The sequence below is a fragment of the Podarcis bocagei genome (assembly GCF_964188305.1).
Source record: "Podarcis bocagei genome assembly, chromosome: 12".
Taxonomy (NCBI): Eukaryota; Metazoa; Chordata; class Lepidosauria; order Squamata; family Lacertidae; genus Podarcis; species Podarcis bocagei.
The window spans coordinates 22415101-22434970 of NC_138137.1; the positions used below are offsets into that span (position 1 = coordinate 22415101).

Genomic DNA, 19870 nt, shown 5'->3' on the forward strand with positions numbered 1-19870 from the left:
AGCTTCACAGTGTGTGCTGCAGTAGTGCTTGATGAAAACATTTTACTTAAAATTGTGCAAATGAAGATATTAACTGTCTTAACTTTGAGTTAGTCAAGACCAATTTTTATTCGCAGAGTAAGCTAGAAGCGAAACTTCTCTCCTACCTTTTCGTTATGAAAAGCAGACTGTATTTCAAGAGGTGAACTTCAGCCATTGTTCTGTTTTTAAAGTTTGTTGTACATTTGTTAGTTTTGATTCCACCCCCCACCCCCCCAAAAAAAACTGTTGCAGGAACCAGCCACTATGACAAGGCGTCTATAGATCGAGAAGCAAGTGTTGCTGCACTAAAGCATGAAGGTGCAAATATTTTCACCCGCTTTTTGTTTCAGGCAGCCTCACCGCCTCCCACACACAGCATTTCACTTCAGCACTGTTTTAAAAGTAGTTTTGTGTTACCTTTTGAGAAGGACATGTGCCCCTCCAATCAAAAAATTATCTGTAGTACACATTGATGGGCAGCTCAGCCCTCCAAATCTTCATTCAGAATGAACTTAGTTAAACTGAATTATTTGCTCTGCAAAATCACCAAGATCAGCTCCAGCCATACTCCCAATGTCTTCGTTTGCTGCACGACCTAAACAGCCATACCCCTCTGTGGACCTTGAAGACCCCTTTACAAACCCCTCAAATTTAAGGAGGCAATAAGGACGGCTGGAGCCAGTGTTTTTATTACACCCTAGAACGCTGCATCAGAACCTCAGGCCTCAAGTCCCTGGGAAATGAAGTTTCTGAGGGTCCTTAAGAAGAACTCAATCCCACTGAAAGTTCTTCCTCTTTGCACTATGGAGGCCTCCAAGCCATTCTTCTCTGCTGCCGCTGCCCAGTAGATTTGAACTGGAAGAGAAATGGGCAACTGTAGCTGGGACTGGTAAGGGCCTAGTGCCAAGTCCATTAGGTGCCAGACATGCACTGTAGAGTGATTTTGGATTTGTATTGAGCATGAAACTTCTGAACTTCGGAAGTTAATTCTTGAGTGCCCATATATATATCTCACTACAGTTGCCTTGCTCATAGCTTTCAAACTTTGCAGTATTCAAATACAGTGCTGTCTTATATGAATTCAATGCTGTGTTACTGAAAACCTGCCTTAAACTTTGGTACTTGATTATATCTGTGTTTGTTTTCATGAAGAATTACAACCTTTGCATGATGTCATAGGGTCCTGATTATTAATAGCTTGTGTTTTTCCCATTAGCAAATAAGATAAGATTTAAACTTCCAACAGCAGCAAACTCTTGTCATTACAGATTACACTACAGTAATCACTTAAATGATTTTTTTCCCTTTTAAAATTCTGAAATATATTTTGCATTTTCACTTTGGGAAACTTCAGCAACTCCCTTGGAGTGTAATGTACTTCAATTTTTTGCAGCCTAATAATTATTTTATAAATATCAGAAGTGCAGTGCACTTAATTCTTTAGCTGAAGGCATTATATTCAGTTTCTGTACACTGCTTCGAGCTTGCTCCATTTAATCATTTTAAAAGCTTAGTTGGTGTAAATTGAATTTAACACTGTAGTTGCAAGGGTGTTATGTAAAAAGTCCAAAAGGAGCGCTTATGGCACAGGATCTTATTGATCTTAAACTCTCTAGCACCCTCTGTTGTCATGTACAAGCAATATCAAGTGTATTATCTTCTTTAACAACCGGATAGCCATCAGATTTATCAAAGTATGTTTGACGCAGATCTTTCAAATATGTACTTTGTCGTTTGCATAATTTAGCAAAAGTTACATTTTTTAACTAAATCAAGCTTTAGTTTTTGTCTTACTGTGTTCATCAAATGGCGATATTTTGATTTGTTGTAGCCTTTGAAAAACACTCACTCTGTTTTGTGTGGGGTTTCTTTTAAAGAGATGCTCAAATTCTGCAGATTTCATATACATGAGCTTCAGGAGTAAAAATTGTCTGTTTTCTGTATACCCTGAAATTGTTACTGTACTGCTTCAAAACAGGAAGAACCTGAAATTGTCCGTACTAAAATTAAGAATTTATAACTGTATGGAACAGATGTTTTCATAAACATTTGCTATAATTAATTTCAACAGGGGGATTGGAGGAACAAAGCAGTTGCTCCCTTCTCTAAACTTAAATGCCTTTTTCCCATACAGCAAACCCAGAAATCTTTTCTTTAATACTGTTAATGAAATAAATTTACTTCTCTGTTTGTTTTTTACAATGAAAAGGAAAACATTAATTTTGCATTGTATTCTTATCTTTGAAATCGTGGAAAAGCATTCTGTAAACAGTGACATTATTTATCTTAGATAAGTCTTTTTTAAAAAATCAAACTCTTACATAAAGGGTCTCCTTACTACTATGTTAGTAGTATTATATAAAGAGGTAAAAATCATGAGACATATTACAGTATATGGAATAGTGTTGTATATTGAAGCTTTTTATATTTAGCACCAGTATCTTATTTTTTTATTTTTTGGTGGGTGATATATTTTGAGGAAAATATCTGTTATCATTAATGCTGATTTTTTTTTAATGAGTGAATGTGCTATATTCTAATAATATGTGTATTCTGGCCTCCAAGTTGTTGTTAATTGAATTTATACCCTACCTTATGACCTCAGCAATTTTCTTCCAAAGGCCATGATTCAGAAGAAGTACATATTAGCAACCACATTTGAATATTATGTTTACTGTTGCTACAGAGAGGGAAAAAATATCCACTTACCAGAATCTTCTTTACCATCTTTGATGGCAATTTATTTTCCTCACTATTTCTGCACTTTATAAAAATACCGCTTAATTGAGAGAGCATTTTTTTAAAAAAAGTTTTAAAATAAGCACAGCCTAATTGTTCTACACCTGAAAGCTCTACTGCAGCTGCAAGAAATTTTGAGCAAACCAGTATTCTTGACTGATCTGTCATCTACAAAGTGTGCAAAGAAAAATAGGTAGCTGTCATTAAAATTACATTTCAGCTTTCAATAACCATTTAATGAGTAGTGTAATTATATAAGTATGGTACCTCAAGTACTTCACTCAATAATTAAAAAATAATCTCATCTTTAAAGTGAAAGCTCTAATTATTATTTGACTTAACCAGGACCACTGTTATGATCTCCAGTGGCATCTCAGAGTGTTTTGAAGGTATAAATTAAAGCTGAATAAATCATTAAATTATTAAGCTTTAAATATGCTAAAATAAAAGTATGTGGTATTTTAAAAATATGCTACTGCAATTTGTAACTTCATAATGTAAGCAAATTCTTCTCTATTACTTTTTTCTTCTCAGAGATCACAAATTATGCACTTTTAAATATATATATGCATATGATTTAGTCTATAGAGTAGAAACTGGGGGTGATTATTACCAAGCATTAACCATGAAAACATGATTTAATGCAGTTCTAGTTTCTTAGCAGTAATGCATCATTTTATTTATAGGCTGGGAAGATGGAAATTTGAACTACAAAACATTTTGTCATTCAAAGCAAAATCCCTTTTCTCATATTTTCCATTTGTACAAATATTGTCAGCCAGCCACCGTATAGGGTTACAAAGTGCGGTCATATCTAGTCTTAGCTGAAAGAGTGGTCATATCTAATCTTAGCTTAAATAAATGAATATCATTTCTTTCTCTGCATGATCCCATATTTAACCACCAAAGTATGTGGATAAGTGTTTGTGCGCTACACGCTTTCACCATATGGTAATTGACATGATTGCAGCACTTCTAAGCAACTGCACCTATGACTGCGGAAATCACTTCAATTTTAACATATGTATCATAAAACATTGCACATTTCTGCATGTGATTCTGTATCCCATGGCTAGAATTGCATGCCACAATATATTAATTGGCATTCAGAAGAACATGCATGGCGATCTCATAACAAGGTATTGGTGTTGACAGACCAGAAACATATAATAGTGACTACTCTAATCCCTATTCATGGAGGCAGTACCATTATATCTTGGGCCCACAAGATTTCACTGCTTATGCCTGCATCAATAAGCCCTTGTATTTTTGGCAGAAGATAAGCCAAAACCGAAGCTCCTGCAGCCAATCAGAAGCCCCGTCGGACGTTTGGCTTCCAAAAATAGTTTGCAAACCGGAACTGTCACTTCCGGGTTTGCAGCGATCGGGAGCCAAAACGTTTGAGCACTAAGCTGTTCGAAAACCAAGGTACAACTGTGCTTATCGGATAGAGAGCTGATCAAGAATATAAAACTCAATTTATTGGGAAATAGAGTGTGAACCTATAGGAATAAGTCCCATTTCACTCAGTGGGGCTTATTTCTAGGTAGACCCGGACTCCTTCTGTTATGGCTTCCCCCAAGAACCATTGGAACTGTAGTTTACTAAGAGGCCGAGAATGGTTAGGAGACCCCTATTTCTCTCCCAGAGCTACAGTTTGCAGCATGGTTTAAGAATCAACCCCTCTTCCCATGGAACTCTGGAAATTATAGCTCCGTAAGTAGAATAGGGTTCTTCCAGCACCCTAGTTAGCAAACTAAATTTCCCAGAATTCTTCATGGGAAGCCATAGCTGTTTAAAGTGGTATGATAAATATCATGTCGATATGGGATTGTATTGCATGGCACCACAACCACACTTTGGGGTCTAATTTTATATCTTGGATTTTACATAAATTGCGCTAAATTATGCCTTTCCTTGGATGCCTAAGAAATTTATGAATGGTTCACACACACATGTCTTGGTGTCTTATAGCTGAATTTGTGTCAAAATGTTGTTACTTTGATCTTTGATTATCACTTCTTGCCTAGTCATTAAGTGATGTCCATGCATGTGTAAACCAGCTGCTAGACCCTTCATAGTTGGGGCTCAACCAGTGCATCTCCTCTGTATTTTTTTCCTTCACATTGATGATCCATACATTTTGAGAGACAGATTGCATCAGGGTTGATTCAACTCCCAGTGGTCCAGTCTTACTGTGCAAAGAGCTGGTACTTCTGTACATCCATGCCACTCTCCTTTAACCTGCTAAAAACCTCCATTTATCTTCCTAGATATGTCAAATGAAAATGGAAGACTGCATCATACTTCGGATTCTGATGGAACATTTCTTTCATATAGGTGAGAGTTTCTCATGCTTTCTGGCTTTTGAGAACTAAAATTCCAGTTCAACAACATATGAAATCATTTTCGTCAGCTTACTTTTGCGAAAAGCCCTGTGCTAGTCTCTGGTGTGACTCCAGAGACTGGAGGACATTTCAGGAAATACTGTATGCTGAAGTCACACCAGTGATTGGAACACATTTCATGGTGTGTGGTATTTTCATTTGAAGGAAGCTCTCTCTCTCTCTCTCTACCACTCCATTTTTGGGTTAAAGTGTTTTTGTCTTTCCTAGAATCCTCACTCTGGAATTATCAGCATTCCTGGTAAATTGTTCTTCTTTCATGGCTAGTCACAGAAATTAGGATCAGCTTTTATTTGTACTTGTCTGCCTAGAGCTACCTAGTTTACTTGGACTTTTTAAAATTCCATATTAACTCAACACAAATAATTTTTAGACCTGTGATCATGGCTGGCTCCATGTTTGATAGCATAGTGTCCTCTAACAGGTCCCCTATCCTGTCAATGGCACATGCAGGCTTTCCTGGCTACAGTAGCACCACTCAAAATACTGCTGGGTTGCTGAGTCTAGGACAGGCATGACCAAAAGTGGCCCTTCAGATGTTTTGGGACTACAATTTCCACCATACCTGGTCCTGTTAGCTAGGGATGATGGGAGTTGTAGGCCAATAACATCTGGAGGGCCAAGTTTGGCCATGCCTGGTTTAGGAAGTAATTTAATTTCCCACAATTAAAGCAGTGCTGGATCAGGAGCATTGTAGGTAAAAGGTAAAGGTACCCCCGCCCGTACGGGCCAGTCTTGACAGACTCTAGGGTTGTGCGCTCATCTCACTCTAGAGGCCGGGAGCCGGCGCCGTCCGCAGACACTTCCGGGTCACATGGCCAGTGTGACATCGCTGCTCTGGCGGGCCTGCACCAGCGCAGCACACAGAATGCCGTTTACCTTCCCGCTATAAAGTGGTACCTATTTATCTACTTGCACTTTTAAGGGTGCTTTCAAACTGCTAGGTGGGCAGGAGCTGGGACCAAAAGACGGGAGCTCACCCCGCCGCGGGGATTTGAACCGCCGACCATATGATCGGCAAGTCCTAGGCACTGTGGTTTGATTGGATTGTCAGTACCTGTCAAGAATGACCTGTCCTGAGGCCAGCTCTGCCTATCATATGAACCTGAACTGCAATCCAATAAAGCCATGAGTTACTCATTGACTGTTGACCATGCTGAAGTTTGGTGTTTTCAGAAAGAATTACAATTGTTTGCAATGGCTGAAGGCCTTCTGCTGGAGTATCATAAGCCCTGATTTTACTTGAAGGTGGCATGTAACACTTGAGATTGGGGTCTTGGTATGAGTAACCTCAACCGTTGATGCCTGGTTATGCAGTTTTCATAAAATTTTAGTGATGAATGCAATATTGAATAAATGTTTTGAAGTTTCTGGACAGAAACACTAGAAGAATCCATGAACACTGAGCATCTGTTGAACATCCAACAGATTTGTAGCATATGTTAGTTGACCTCTGAGAAAAGTTTTGTCTTTTACAAGAACAATGTTTCTATGAGAACAGGAATTCACAAACTGAATAGCTTCCTTGACTTCTCTGATTTATTTTTTAAAAAATATTTTCTGTATTAGCTTCCAAAGGAGAAAACAAGAGTTATGGTCTTGCCATCTTCAGGCATAGATTACTCTTTCGTCAAGAAGTAGAGACTCCAAAATATAAGTGACTGTAGGACTCTTAAATAGAGATGTAGAAGTTATTTGATAGACAGATGAGTGACAGGCTACAACAGCACACATTGAATTTTGTTGGTTTAACAGTAGGTCTCATAGCACTTGATATGTATAATTAATGTCAAATTGGGTCCAACTTTCTGGATAATCAGAAAATAGAGACTTAGCCTCCCCGCAATCTAAATTCTGCTGATTGCCACATAGTCAGGTGCCATAGCCTCAAGGCTTCTTGGTTACAAGATCGCTGAATAATAATTGTGCTTTGAAAGTAAGTGATAAAGAACGACTTTGCTAAAATAATACTAAACTATTTTTATCATAAATCAGAGCCGGCCATTATTGCAGCACAGTATTAATTTATTGGTGCAATTAGAAAGCGAAAATGATAGAGCTAGGTCATATGGTATATTAAAGAAGAAGAAGAAAGCCTTGGCTTTTAATAGTTGGCAGACCCGACACTGCTATTAAGTAGCATTACAGTATTTAAGGTGTGAAATGAATATTTTATTCTCAGTAAGAAGTAGCTCCAAACATATAATGAGGCTAGCTGCAAATTGTTTGGCTCTAAGTTCTAAATTACATTGCAAAGAAGAGACAAGAACTTCATGAGCAAAAATGTGTGAATGTTAAACTAAAATATAGTTGTGGAAAAACGTAATGGTTTAGAAAAAAGGAATTGACCAATAATCCATAACAGTGTCACCACAGCAACGATGGAAAATATATTGAAAATGTTTCTTTTCAAATTGATATATAATAAAGTCAAACTAGGAAGAAGATATAGCTACAGTCATTTATGTATATGTAAATCTCATTGATTTCAGTGGAATTTGTGAACATGCAACCCTGTACAGGGTTTTTAACAAAACAAAAGCAAAGCAGGAACACCTGTATTAAAAAAACCAAGAAAACCCCCCCACACATAACAGCTAAATGGCCAGGGGAAATAAAAAAGGTCTTTGCCTATGAGTAGAAATATATCAACCTCTGTCAAGTCAACCAAGTTCTCGTTGGAAGCCAACACTGAAAAATCCATCTTGTGGGTCTTCACGCACAGACATCAACCTCTGAGGGCAGGGGGACCTGAAGAAGACCCTCTCAGGAATATATTGAGAGTTAGCAAACTGCTGGTAGAAGAGGCGGATTGCTAATACTTGTAATCGAAAGTATTACATTTGCTGTAGGTGTGTGATTGCTAGAACCTCTAAATACAAAGCACAGTTAATAATTTGAGGAAATGAACTATCTCTTTTAATGACAATTTTTGCCCTTGATACTTCCTGAGAATGGTAATTCTCTTAGTCAGCAAACCGTGGGCTCCATCCTTAATGTTGGCAATACGGTGCCACTAGAAAGTAGAAATACTGTCTTTCTCTCCTTCCCAAGGGCAGCTGACCTTCTCCTCGCCAAAGAGTTGAACCTCTTGCCAGCACATATGACTACAGACTATTACATTAATCTGTTTAGCCGCAGTACCAGCTGCTTGCATGTTTTTAATTATCTTATTAGATGATATAACAGTGACCTATGAAATAAAATTGAAGGTGAGCATTTTTAACTTCTTTTATTTAACAGCTTTCCCCCAAAATATATACTAATGAATAACTGATTGGGGAGATGGGCAATTAGGCTTTTGTTTTTTACTCTGTAGAATCTAATTTTGAGGACAAAATAACTTAACTTTCTTTAAGGATTTTCTAACTACTATTAATTATATTTCACGTGTAACACGTATAAGTATTAACATTAATATCCCTTGTTTTACTGAGTTATGATTTCGATGCATTATTTTGCATAATAGTCTACTAAATATTGACACCTCACGCTTTACTTAATATAATTTTGTTTCCAAATTATTTTTCATCTTATTTCCTTGAAAATGGTTTACTAGCTTAATGTTGCTCATTTAAATTGTGCCTGTATCATCCAAGTTAATAGTGCTTTGCAGAACTCTGTAAGAAAGACTTGTAACAGAGGATGCTCACGCTAATATGGATCTTAAGATAATCTTTCTAGGATCAGGCAAATAAACAATGTGTATATAAGGTGGGAGGGGTAGATCAAGGCAGAAATTGGTGACTGAATGGCGCAGCAGGCTTTCTACTTGCTTCTTGTTGGGGGTTGATTGTTTCACTCTTGTTCTAGCACTGTAAGGATGCTTTTTTAGAAGTTCTTTCTGATACCACTTAAGCATTCTTTTCCAAGTCCACCTCATAACCAGTTCACATGTAACTCTAAGTCAAACCATGGCTAAGTGTGAACAAGCAAGTACTCAGGCAGTCAGAGGAAAAATCATGGCTGCTTTGCTCCTCCCCTAGTCTTGTTGCTATCATGCTACCTAGAACTTAGACTAGCTTGGCTTCGTACTACATCTAAACTCAGTTTTGTGGTTTGTCCTTGCTCCAAGCAAGCCACAAGTGTTGAGTCAAGAACAAGCCCCAGCTACAGTTTGCGTGAGACAAACCATAAACCTGAGTTTGAATGCAACACTCAGCCAAACTATGGCTTAGCTGCTTTTCTTTTCTTTCTGCTTACTCATTCACACTTCAACATCATGGTTTGTCTTACATGAGTTTCATGCCAGCATGAGACAAGAAAAATGTAAGAGAGGACCTGCTTCTTGAGTGGCTCAACAATGGGTCTCAGTGTTTTTCAATCAAGGATCGCTTATGCAACTGAATGCTAGCACATGAGAATGGAACTGTATTCATAATTATGTATATCCTTGCTGAGTAGATCCACTTGGTTTGCAAACCAGACTGAAAGCAATATGGTGTTTTCCTCTATTTTCTTAAAAGTGGAAGTGTTCCTGGAAATATTGTGGTCTTTATTTTGAAGGGAAATGAGCCATAAAAAAATTGTATATGGCTCCTTTTGCTTTCCCTTCAACCCTGCTCCTGGTGCAATGATCACAGCCATGTTCATTTTTAGGGGGCAGGAGTAGTAGAACCCTTCCATTTTAGGGTGCTGTTTGTTTCAGAGTGCTACAACTTAGGCAAGGGCAAAGCCAATAGCTGTTTCTCCTCTCTACCTGTTTTATGTTTCCCTGTCCCATATAACCTTTTATGCTGGGTGACTAAGGGGTCGTCAGGTTTCTCTGTAGATCTAGATTTGTCACTTCCTTATGGAGATTTTTGCTCTGCTTGTTGTACATTGTCACAACCATCCACATTGGACTAGGCAGGGATTATTGCCAGCATAGGTCTCTCCCCTCCACTTTGTGGACCACAGCTTTCCACTTTTGCTTGCTTCTTAAAACCTGTGGTCCACAGAGTGGAGGAGAGCGATCTATGCTGGTTGTATAATTAGGAAGAGGACTGTATGCTACATCATCCATGTCACAGTATAAACACAAATTTCAAGCTGAAGAGAGAAGTGCTTGAGTTTTGGCATGTTTGTTGGAGGAATTACGCTTTCTGTCTCTCCCTTGTCCATATTTATTAAATTATTGCAGTATTTCCCTCCCAATTAAATGGACAGATTTAGTCTACAATTCTGAATTATCTCCAGGTGCATCAGAGAATGATTCTGTTTTATGAAACACCTGTTCAGCATATTGCAATAAAAGTAGATAATAATGTTAGCACAAAGAAGAGCTCTAACAAAAAAGCAGACTTTGGAAAGGGTTAAGAACATAAGAAGAGACGACTGGATCAGGCCAGTGACCCATGTAGTCCCGTATCCTCTTCTCACAGTGGCTAACCAGGTGCCTATGGGAGGCCTGCAAGCAGGACAAAAGCACAAGAGGATTCTGTCCTTCTGCGGTTTCTAGCAGCTGGTATTCAGAAGCATACTGCCCCTGACTGTGGAGGCAGAGCATAGCCATGGTGGCTAGTGGCTACTGGTAGCCATGACTTCCTTGAATTTCTGTTATCCTCTTTTAAAGCCATCCAAGTTGGTAGCCATCCCTGCCTCCTGTGGGAGTGAATGCCATAGTTTAACTATGTGCTATGTGAAGAAGTACTTTATTTTGCCTGTCCTCCGAAATTCAGCTTTATTGGATGTCCGAAAGCTCTAGTGTTGTGAAAGAGGATGAAAACCTTTTCTTGAACCATTTTCTCCACGCCATGCATAATTTTATATATTTCTATCGTGTCACCTTCTACTGGTCTCTTATCAAAACCAAAAAGCCCCCAGTGCTTCAGCCTTTCCTCATGGGGAAGTTTCTGCTTGATCATTTTGGCTGCCCTTTTCTGAATCTTTCCCAACTCTACAATATCCTTTCTGAGGTGAGGCAGCCAGAACTGTACACAGTATTTGAAATGTGGCCACACCACAGATTTTTCCTAATGACCCCAGCATGGAATTTGTGTTTTCCACACCTGCTGCACACTCAGTCAACATCTTCACTGCAACCCCAAGGTCTCGTTCCTGGTCAGTCACTGCCAGTTTAGACCTCATAAGCGTATATGTGAAATTAGGGTTTTTTTTGCTCTGACAGTCATCACTTTACTTTAGTTTACACTGAATCACATTTGCCTTTTCCTCGCCCATTCACTGAGTTTGAAGAGGTCCTTTTGGAGCTCTTCACAATCCACTTCTGTTTTAATGACCCTGAACAATTTAGTATCATCAGCACTTTCTACATTCCTCCATTGGAAAAAACTGTCCTGGTCTCTGCTTCCTGTTACTTACCCCATTCAAACAAGAGGACTTCTCTTATATTGCCTTCTTATAATTCTAGTGGGTTCTAGTAACTTCAGTCACAGACATGTGAGAAATGGCAGACCTGGAAATATCCATTCATGTGTGCAGTATGATTGACTCTGTCTCCTGCCTTAATGGGATATTAGTGGATGAAACAAAGGTCAGAGACAGAAGACAGTATGAGCAGCCCACCTTGTGCCACCATATGTGTTGTTGTTCACTTTCTGCTATTGTGGTCAATCACATAGTTGTTTCTCCCTTGCTTAGAACCCGAGTACGGAGTAGATCCAGGAGAGACTTGGTTTCTATGATCCAGGAGAGACTTGGCTTCTATGAACAGGACATGCAGGGAGCCAAATAAGTACTTTGGTGCTTAAGAATCTTAAGAATCTTCTCCTTCTAGGACAAGCAGAGATGGCAGGAACTAGTTCCTACACGCAACACCTCTGCATGGAAAGAGCTAAAGAGCTGCTTCTTGCCTTTGACCTTTAATATTGTCAACAGAGGGAAAGAACCAGAAAACTGGAGCAGTTGCCTCTTCATCTCTTATTTCTACAAACTACTTTAGTGGAAGCATTCATGGAAGTTTTTCCAAGAAGCAAAAAATAGTATTAAAAAATAGTAAATAGAAAAATAATAATTGGTGTTTTGGAGTCATTTCGCTTCTGTAGCTATAATTTCAAAACAGCTCCATTTATTCTGATAAATCCCACCATTCCTTTAATATCTTATGTGCTTTATGTTAATGTCTTTGTCGTGGGTTTTTAAAGTTTAACAAGTACCATCTCACACACACAGATGGCCATTGTTCATTACTAAAGTGAGTGTGAATTAAAATATTTATTAAAAGTTCTTAGGCACAGTGGGCCTAAGTAATGCACTGCAATAATGCTATCAGGATTCATTTAAACTCCAAGCTCAAATCATCTTTGTGCCAGTGTGACTGAAATTGACAGATAAATGGCACCATGCTTCTGGTGGTGTTGAGTTGTGCTTTTTCAGATCTTAATCATGCTGGCACTTCCTCCTTGGAGAGTGAAACTAGTCCATAAGGTTTTTAGTGACCTAAAAGCAAGAACATCTGCTGCAGAACCACAAGCAAGTTGTTGGCCAAGTTTAGTAGTTCGGGAGTCTGCAGATGATTGCAAATACTAGAATTTTAGTTTCTAGTATCCTGTAACTCTGTGGTTAATAGATTTTAAAGTTATTTTTCTTTTTATCAGAGAATAGTGTTTGCAACTATTGCATCACATGACACTATTCAAATAATTTGTCTATTTCACCCATTTCTTTTGCTTTACATGTGTGGTGGTGTTTATCTGAGTTCCATCTATCAACCCCACCTGCTGTTGGTGAGACGTTCCTTAGTAGGTCTGGCCACAACACACACATTTGTGCACTTTTAAAACTCACTTTCTGTGCAAGTCTGAAATATCAGAACATTTGTATCTCGAAAATAAAAATGCCACATGCACAGGTAAACAAATATATGTGCATATGCCCACAATGGATCTCAACAATCTGGAATTTAGGGAGAATTGGGAAGTAGTCCTTGAGGGGAGAGGGGTTTGGGGGTGCAACACACAGTGCCGTTACATCTCATCAAGTGCAGCCCACTAGTGTAGATGAGAAACATTGAAATAGAATTCAGTTGAAAGTTCCCATGTGTGAACTAATGTGCACAAAAGGGCACATGGAAAATCAGATCTGTGCGCATTAACACAGAGATGTGAAAGCACCCTGAGTCCTGGTCTTCAAGTACCTGACTTAAGAGTAAAGTTAAAGCCAGAGCTATGATCCATAAATGAGTGGTTTAGACAACAGGCAGTAGGAATCCTTCAGGTCCTAAATACCTGCAGCTTTCATTTTTCATTTAGTGAACTTCTCCTGCTTCAGCTTATTCCTTTCAAATAAGTCCTTTGTATCTCCATAGTTCGTTCTTCCCTTTTTCCTAGTAACCAGGATCCATATTTCCTGTGGTGGGTTCATCTGAGATCAGGTAGTCCCTAAAAGTTATTTTCTGCACAAATACAGCTAAACAAGTTGTGTAGATGTTCACCCTCCTCCCTCCAATAGCAAATACAAATGTGAAAACTTTGCTAAAAGGCAGAGGCATGTCTCGTGCTATGCAGGACTTAAAACCAAGCGCTTATTAATAATAATAAAGCATTATCTTAATTCTGCACATGCCTATTCAGAAGGAAGTCCCTTTGTGTTTAATGAGACTTAATCCCAGGTAAGTTTGTACAGGATTGGCAATGAGAAAAATTGGTTATTGAGCCTTAACAGTTGTATCTTCATAGGGCTAGCAGGACATTGCTGACTTCTCATGGTAAGCATGACGTTGTTGGGCCAGGGGTGTGGGGTCAAAGAAGCAGCAATCTCTCTATAATATTGTGCTTCCATGGCAGCCATTCTGTGACTGACTCTGGCTTAACCCTCAAAATTCAAAATTGTTGCTCACTTGTCCAAAAATGTTGGCTACCCATTGTCTGTTGTTAGCATCCAGCACATTAAATGGTTTGGGGACTGCATCTTGTTGATTTGTCAACGTATAAAGTTTTAGTGTCTTACAATGCAATCCTGTGTATGTTTACTCATAAGTGGATTATATTGTGTTCAGTATTGCTTGCTCCCTAGTGTGTTTAGGTCATACCATCAGATTCAATTCTGATCCCATGCCCTACATTTGTGACAATGGGGCAAAAGTAGTTCCAGTTTGATTCATGTTTGGCTCTTTGGCTACCATTGATATAGAAAGGTGGAAGCTGACAATGTGGTAGTCTTCAGATTTATATTGGACTACAGCTTCCATGAGACCCAGCCACATGGCCAATGGCCAGGTATGATGGGAGACGTAGCCAAAATATTTCAAGGGCAGCATATTGGCTTTCCCTGTTCTGGATATTTGCACCCTTTATCTGAATGGAGTGAAATGCCCATCACTGTCAATCAGATGAGAAATGTCAATCTAAGAAAAAATAAATTAAAATAGATGCTTCATTACCTCTACACTCAACCCTTGACAACCATATGCTGAACATTGATACTTAAAAGCCACTTTGCTCTTTGCTGTTTATTAAATTCCTCTGCCAAAAATTCAAGACTTCTAAGCACTGGAGAACCAGAGAGACTAGCTGAGTGATCTATTGCAGGGGAGCATGGGGCACAGATTCTATTGCCTTACTCAAAACCCTGGTGACTCATGGTGGTCAGGGTGGGAGATGTGAGTGGCCTCCCCTGTTTCATTTCTCTCCCTGCTCCCCCCCAGTGACAGCAATGGATGGGAATAAATTATGCCAGCTCCAGAACTGACATGGTTTTGAGGCTTCTTGTGGAGCCTTTTGGGAGAGTGAAGGGGCTTAGGAACCTGAAAAGCTGTCGTGTCCTCTGACACACCTTCAGAATGTCCTGTTTTGACCCCCACCACCCTCAGGACATTGCTACTGGGACAGCGGCATCAGTGAAGCTTTTCACTGCTGTCCTGGAGATGTGCCATTCTGCCGGCAGACAGCCGCCATCTCTACCATGGAGTGGTTCTTCTCGATTCTATGGCCCCTCACCTGCCTTCTCATAGAGCATGAGATTATTTTAACTTGTCAGATTGTTTTTGTATATGAGGAATAACTAGTTTCTTCTTCCTAAATGTACACATATAGACTATTTGTATACAAAGTTTTATGAAAATTATGAAATGGCCACATAATAAAAATACCAGGGATACTTAAATGATATATTGGATAATTTTTAATTTTGCTAGATGGTTGTATGGCTTTGTGGTTCATTATTTTAACCAATGTCAGTAACAAATATGTCCTACACTCTTGTAAACTGTTTGCCTTTGTACTACTAGTAATTATTTGAATGTTATTTTTTAAAATAAATCTAGGAGAATTAAAATGGACCAATCTTTGAACAATTTCTAAAATATTTTTCTTTGTACAAAAAGCAGAAAGACTGTGTACAGTTCTTAATTGCCTTTTCGAGACTGAGTTCCCTCATTACCTGTGATTTAAGCTAAAAATGAAGTAATTATAGATAACAGTGTTTATCTGGTTGATCTTGGCACCTGCAGTCCTAATGCTGAAGCTCTTCCTGTTTCTGAGGCCAGGCTTTAACGTCTCTGGCTGGCATTACTAATCTGCAACTCTTACATTTCTGTAACTCTTTACATTTCCCATAAAAGTTTCAGACACTATGCTGTGCAAAAAAACATTTTTTCTAGATAGAAGACTTGGTAAAACACACATTTTTATTAGGCGTGTTTTGTTCCTTCCACAGAACAAATAGCTGGCAACAGTGGTTTCTGCTTTCCGCATTTTCTTCTTTTATGCCGTTTATCAGATCAGAATAGTTTTGTAAAGTATGTTGATGTATGCCCCAATTCTTTTAAACATATGTCTGGATTCTTTATTGTATTTGCTTGATCAGAACAAAGCTTAGCCTGCAAAAGTTTTTCTAGGAGTTGCACATTACTTTGTCCAACAAGTACATTGCCCAGTCTGGAATCCTAGCAGTGACCTGGTTCTTGTGGAACACAGAGGCAAACCTTTTGCACGAATGAGCAAATGGTCAGGTCAGGAGCAAAGGCGATAGTAGCTGCCTCCTTCCGCTGCTGAGGCACCACTTTGAGTTAGCATTGTGTTTGAACCCAGGCTCTTGGTTTGTCTTACTTCACACAAATCAAGAAATGTAACCAATGTTTGGTCTGAGTTACCATTCATACTTTTATCTGAGGAAGAAAAACCATAAACCTTTAACTTTCACCAAATGTGGCAACTGAGGCATAGCCTGCTTTTACTTCATGACCTACCTTCACCTCCTCCCACAAACCCAGGAATCTCTGATTTTGCTTATGTGAGAAGAAGTTTTAGTTTGTCTTTGTCTTTGTTTTTGTTTTACTCAAATTATATTTGTTAATTCAGTGACTCAAGGAAGTCTTTGGGCTATTTCACTTTAGATCCTCAGGTGGGTGGTATTGTTCTAGAGATTCAGTTCAGTGGAAAATAGAGAAAATATAGTTTAATTATTGTATTCAAATTCACTAAATGGTTTGGGACAATTAATTTCCAATTGTTTCCCAGTAGAGTAGATTTACTTGTACATTAATGAAGCACAGGTGTTAGGCCCCTGGTGTCTTTGTGCCTAGGAGGCATATTTAGGTTGTTTATCTAGTCAGCCGTAGGTACTGCAAGGTACTCAAGCTTGCCTTTAACAGTTTATACAGTGAGGGGTTTTTTAAAATTTATTTTTTAAAAATTTGCTAGCACCTGTTAAATTTTTAAGACTGATCATGTAGAAAGAAGTGGAAGAGACGGCAGTAGTAAACAGCACTAAAAGTTAACGGAAGTCATCTTCTATTATGCTTAACTGCCCAGCTTGACGTTATGTAGAAAAGAGGCTTCATTTAGGCAAATGTGTCATGTGCAGAAATAATAGTCAACACTATACTTCCTTGTACCATATTTTGAAATTAGGTAGTCTTTCAAATAGGTACTGCTTTATCTATGGTTGAAACCCAAATGTGCTTATATTAATATTCATTTTTCTTGTTTATTCACTGAACTGCAGTACCAACATTTTAGAGGAAATGGAATAGCCTCCACAGACATTATGAATTTCAGTAGCTGGCATAATTATAGTGATCTACATATTCATTAAATCCAGGGAAGAAATGTGTCCAAAAAGACAACCATGCGTTTAGAAATAGCACACTGCTAAATATATACATTTAAAACTTCCTTTCCTTTTGTTTACCCAAAATTACTTCATGTTATATTGCTTCACAGTCAGCTAAGTCTTTAATAATAATTTTTAAAAGTTCTTTTCCCCCCTGTTCATTCCATGTAGCAAAGAATGGGAAGAATTATTTGTAAACAACAATTACTTGGCAACAATACGGCTGAAGGGGATTAATGGGCAGCTGAGAAGCAGCAGGTTCCGTAGTGTTTGTTGGAAGGTAAGAAGAAAATATTTATTTACAGCTTGTAGTTGTAATATACCAACGTATTACCTGATGCACTTGAAGATTGCTGATGTAAAGAGTCAACTGAATTTTGAAAGATTCCATCCCAATGTTCTTCTGGTGATTTTTATAATTCACAGAACAATTAATGATACCTTACCTTACAACTAAATTACTGTTCATATTGAAGGATTTATGTCAATTATATTTCACTTGGGCATGCTTCATTGTGAAATTTTTGATCAAAGTCGTATTTTTTTACTGAAAGTGCAACTAATCTTTAAGATCTTCAATCAGGATTTATCAGTCATTCCTGCTTTTAAAATAGTTCTGTATATCCTTTTCTTTTTATGGGATGAGACTATAAGAACCCTAAGCAACCTTCCTATAGGATTGGGTTAAGCAAAGTAGGAGGGGCTGCTGAGGTCAATTGCCAACAGGCAAGGAGTCTGTGGAGCTGACAAGTGAAGCAGATATGGTCTGTCAGAATATATGATTAACCTGTTGAAGCAGCTTATTTACAATATCACATTAGATAGCACAATATGATGCAAAATATACCAAAGATACTGCACAAGTGAGAAGTATTAAAGAGGATCCTGTTTGAGGGCTTAACATCTTTGGCAGATGCCTTTCAGTGAATCCTTTGAACATGCACACCATGGTTATTTCAATTTACTATATCCTACCACGGAATACCAAAGCTCCAAATTACAAATATGATTCTGTTTAGAAAGTGTCACTACGTCAATATAACTTGCTTGTCTTTCTAACCAACCAATGTTTCATTGATCTGCAGCTGTTTCTGAATGTTCTCCCCTCTGACAGAAGTCAATGGATCAGTAAAACAACAAAATTAAGAACACTGTATAACAAGATTAAAGAAATAGTAAGTTGAATCCAGACATATTTCCTTCCCTCTGCCTCAATATTTTCCGCATGTCTAATAGAGAATCTAAAGGTCTTAATTCCTATTCACAGCATATTACGAATCCTCGAAAAGCTGGACAACAAGACTTGATGATCAACAACCCACTTTCACAGGATGAAGGGGTAATTATAACTTATTTCATATTATATCCGGAGCATGCAATAAAACCTCCGATGCTCTTCATCAAGTAAAGAGTAGAAGTATCCTTGATATGGACAGCTAATCCAAAAGAGATGAAATGAGGTTGCAGTTTGGTGTGCCTTGACACTGAAAATGCTGGAACCCAGGTCATGTCAGCTTGTGGGTTGTTTTCTTCTCGAGGAGCAAAATTCCTGCTCTCATGGTGAACTCAGTAATACTGCTTTCTACTACATTATAGGGTAAAGTGTGTTCACTTTACTGAGATGTCACAGTCAAAGGAGATAGTGTCAGTTCGGGTGGTTAACATGCATTCTCCTGATCCAAAGGAAAGGACATAACACCAGGGCTTTTTGTCACCTGGAATTCACCAGAACTCAGTTCTGACACCTTTCAGGTGGGTGCTAGTGCCATTCTAAAGAGAACGTGGGAGGCAATCATGAGTTCTGGCACCTCTTTTTCAAGAAAAATAGCACTAGATAACACAGTATACATCTTAAATGTATCATGGCCTACCATCATAGTTCACAGTACTTGTGACACTGTATAGCGGTGTGACAAACACAGAGTTATTGTTTGTTCCCATAGTTGCCTGAAGTGGATAGTAGCTCAAGGATGTGACTGAATTGGGAATTTCAGTAGGAAAGGATCTGTACATTCATCATGTAAAAAAATAACATTCTATCAGCCAACCCTTCAAACTTAACACCTAACATCAAAATAGGAAATAAGATCTAAAGGGGAGAAAGGAAATAAAAACACTTAAAACCAGAAAAAATATAGAAATCATAGGGTTGGATCAGATTAAATTAGTCATGCTTTCTTCTTATTTGGTGATCACTCGTAGCTGAGTAGGATTGTCTTCCATGAATATGCTCTTAACAATGTGTCCATAGGTTACTGTGGAGGCCAGTTATGGATTCACACATCCTTCCACAGTGGGGACTGTCAGGACTGGTCGTTGTGCTCTTTAGATCACCACACAAACGCTTCTTGTTCTTTTATAACTTTTTATTGCGTATTAACTAAACAATCTTATAAACGGTTCTTAAATATTATTCCTCAGAGTCACTTCTTTCAGATACCTTCTGAGCTCTGCTTCTCCATGACCAGCCACTCTCAAAATGGCGAAGGCGCCCTTCCCTTTGCTTTCCCGCTCTTTTTTCTAACCACCTCACTAGAGCTGGCTTGTATCTCCCCTCCTCCGAATCTGAGCTAGAACTTAACCCTTGCCTTTCCTGGGAACAGCCGATCCCTCCCTGTTGTTCCTGTTGCTCTCTTCTCTTCAATTCACTGCTCTCCTCCCCCCCTTGGGGAATGCTTTCTCCCTCTGGGAAACTGGAATCTCCTAACTCT

At 38.6% G+C, this 19870-nt stretch overlaps 1 protein-coding gene across 10 annotated transcripts in view; it reads left to right on the forward strand.

Annotated features, from left to right (window-relative positions):
- TBC1D5 (TBC1 domain family member 5) overlaps positions 1-19870 on the forward strand; it is a 249079-nt gene that overhangs the window by 110939 nt on the left and 118270 nt on the right. For all 10 annotated transcript variants that reach the window (XM_081164471.1, XM_081164473.1, XM_081164472.1 and 7 more), the window contains 4 exons: positions 5034-5100; positions 17331-17439; positions 18245-18334; positions 18427-18498. In XM_081164471.1, the coding sequence (XP_081020597.1) occupies positions 5034-5100; positions 17331-17439; positions 18245-18334; positions 18427-18498 (338 nt within the window). The remainder of the gene's footprint in view (positions 1-5033; positions 5101-17330; positions 17440-18244; positions 18335-18426; positions 18499-19870) is intronic.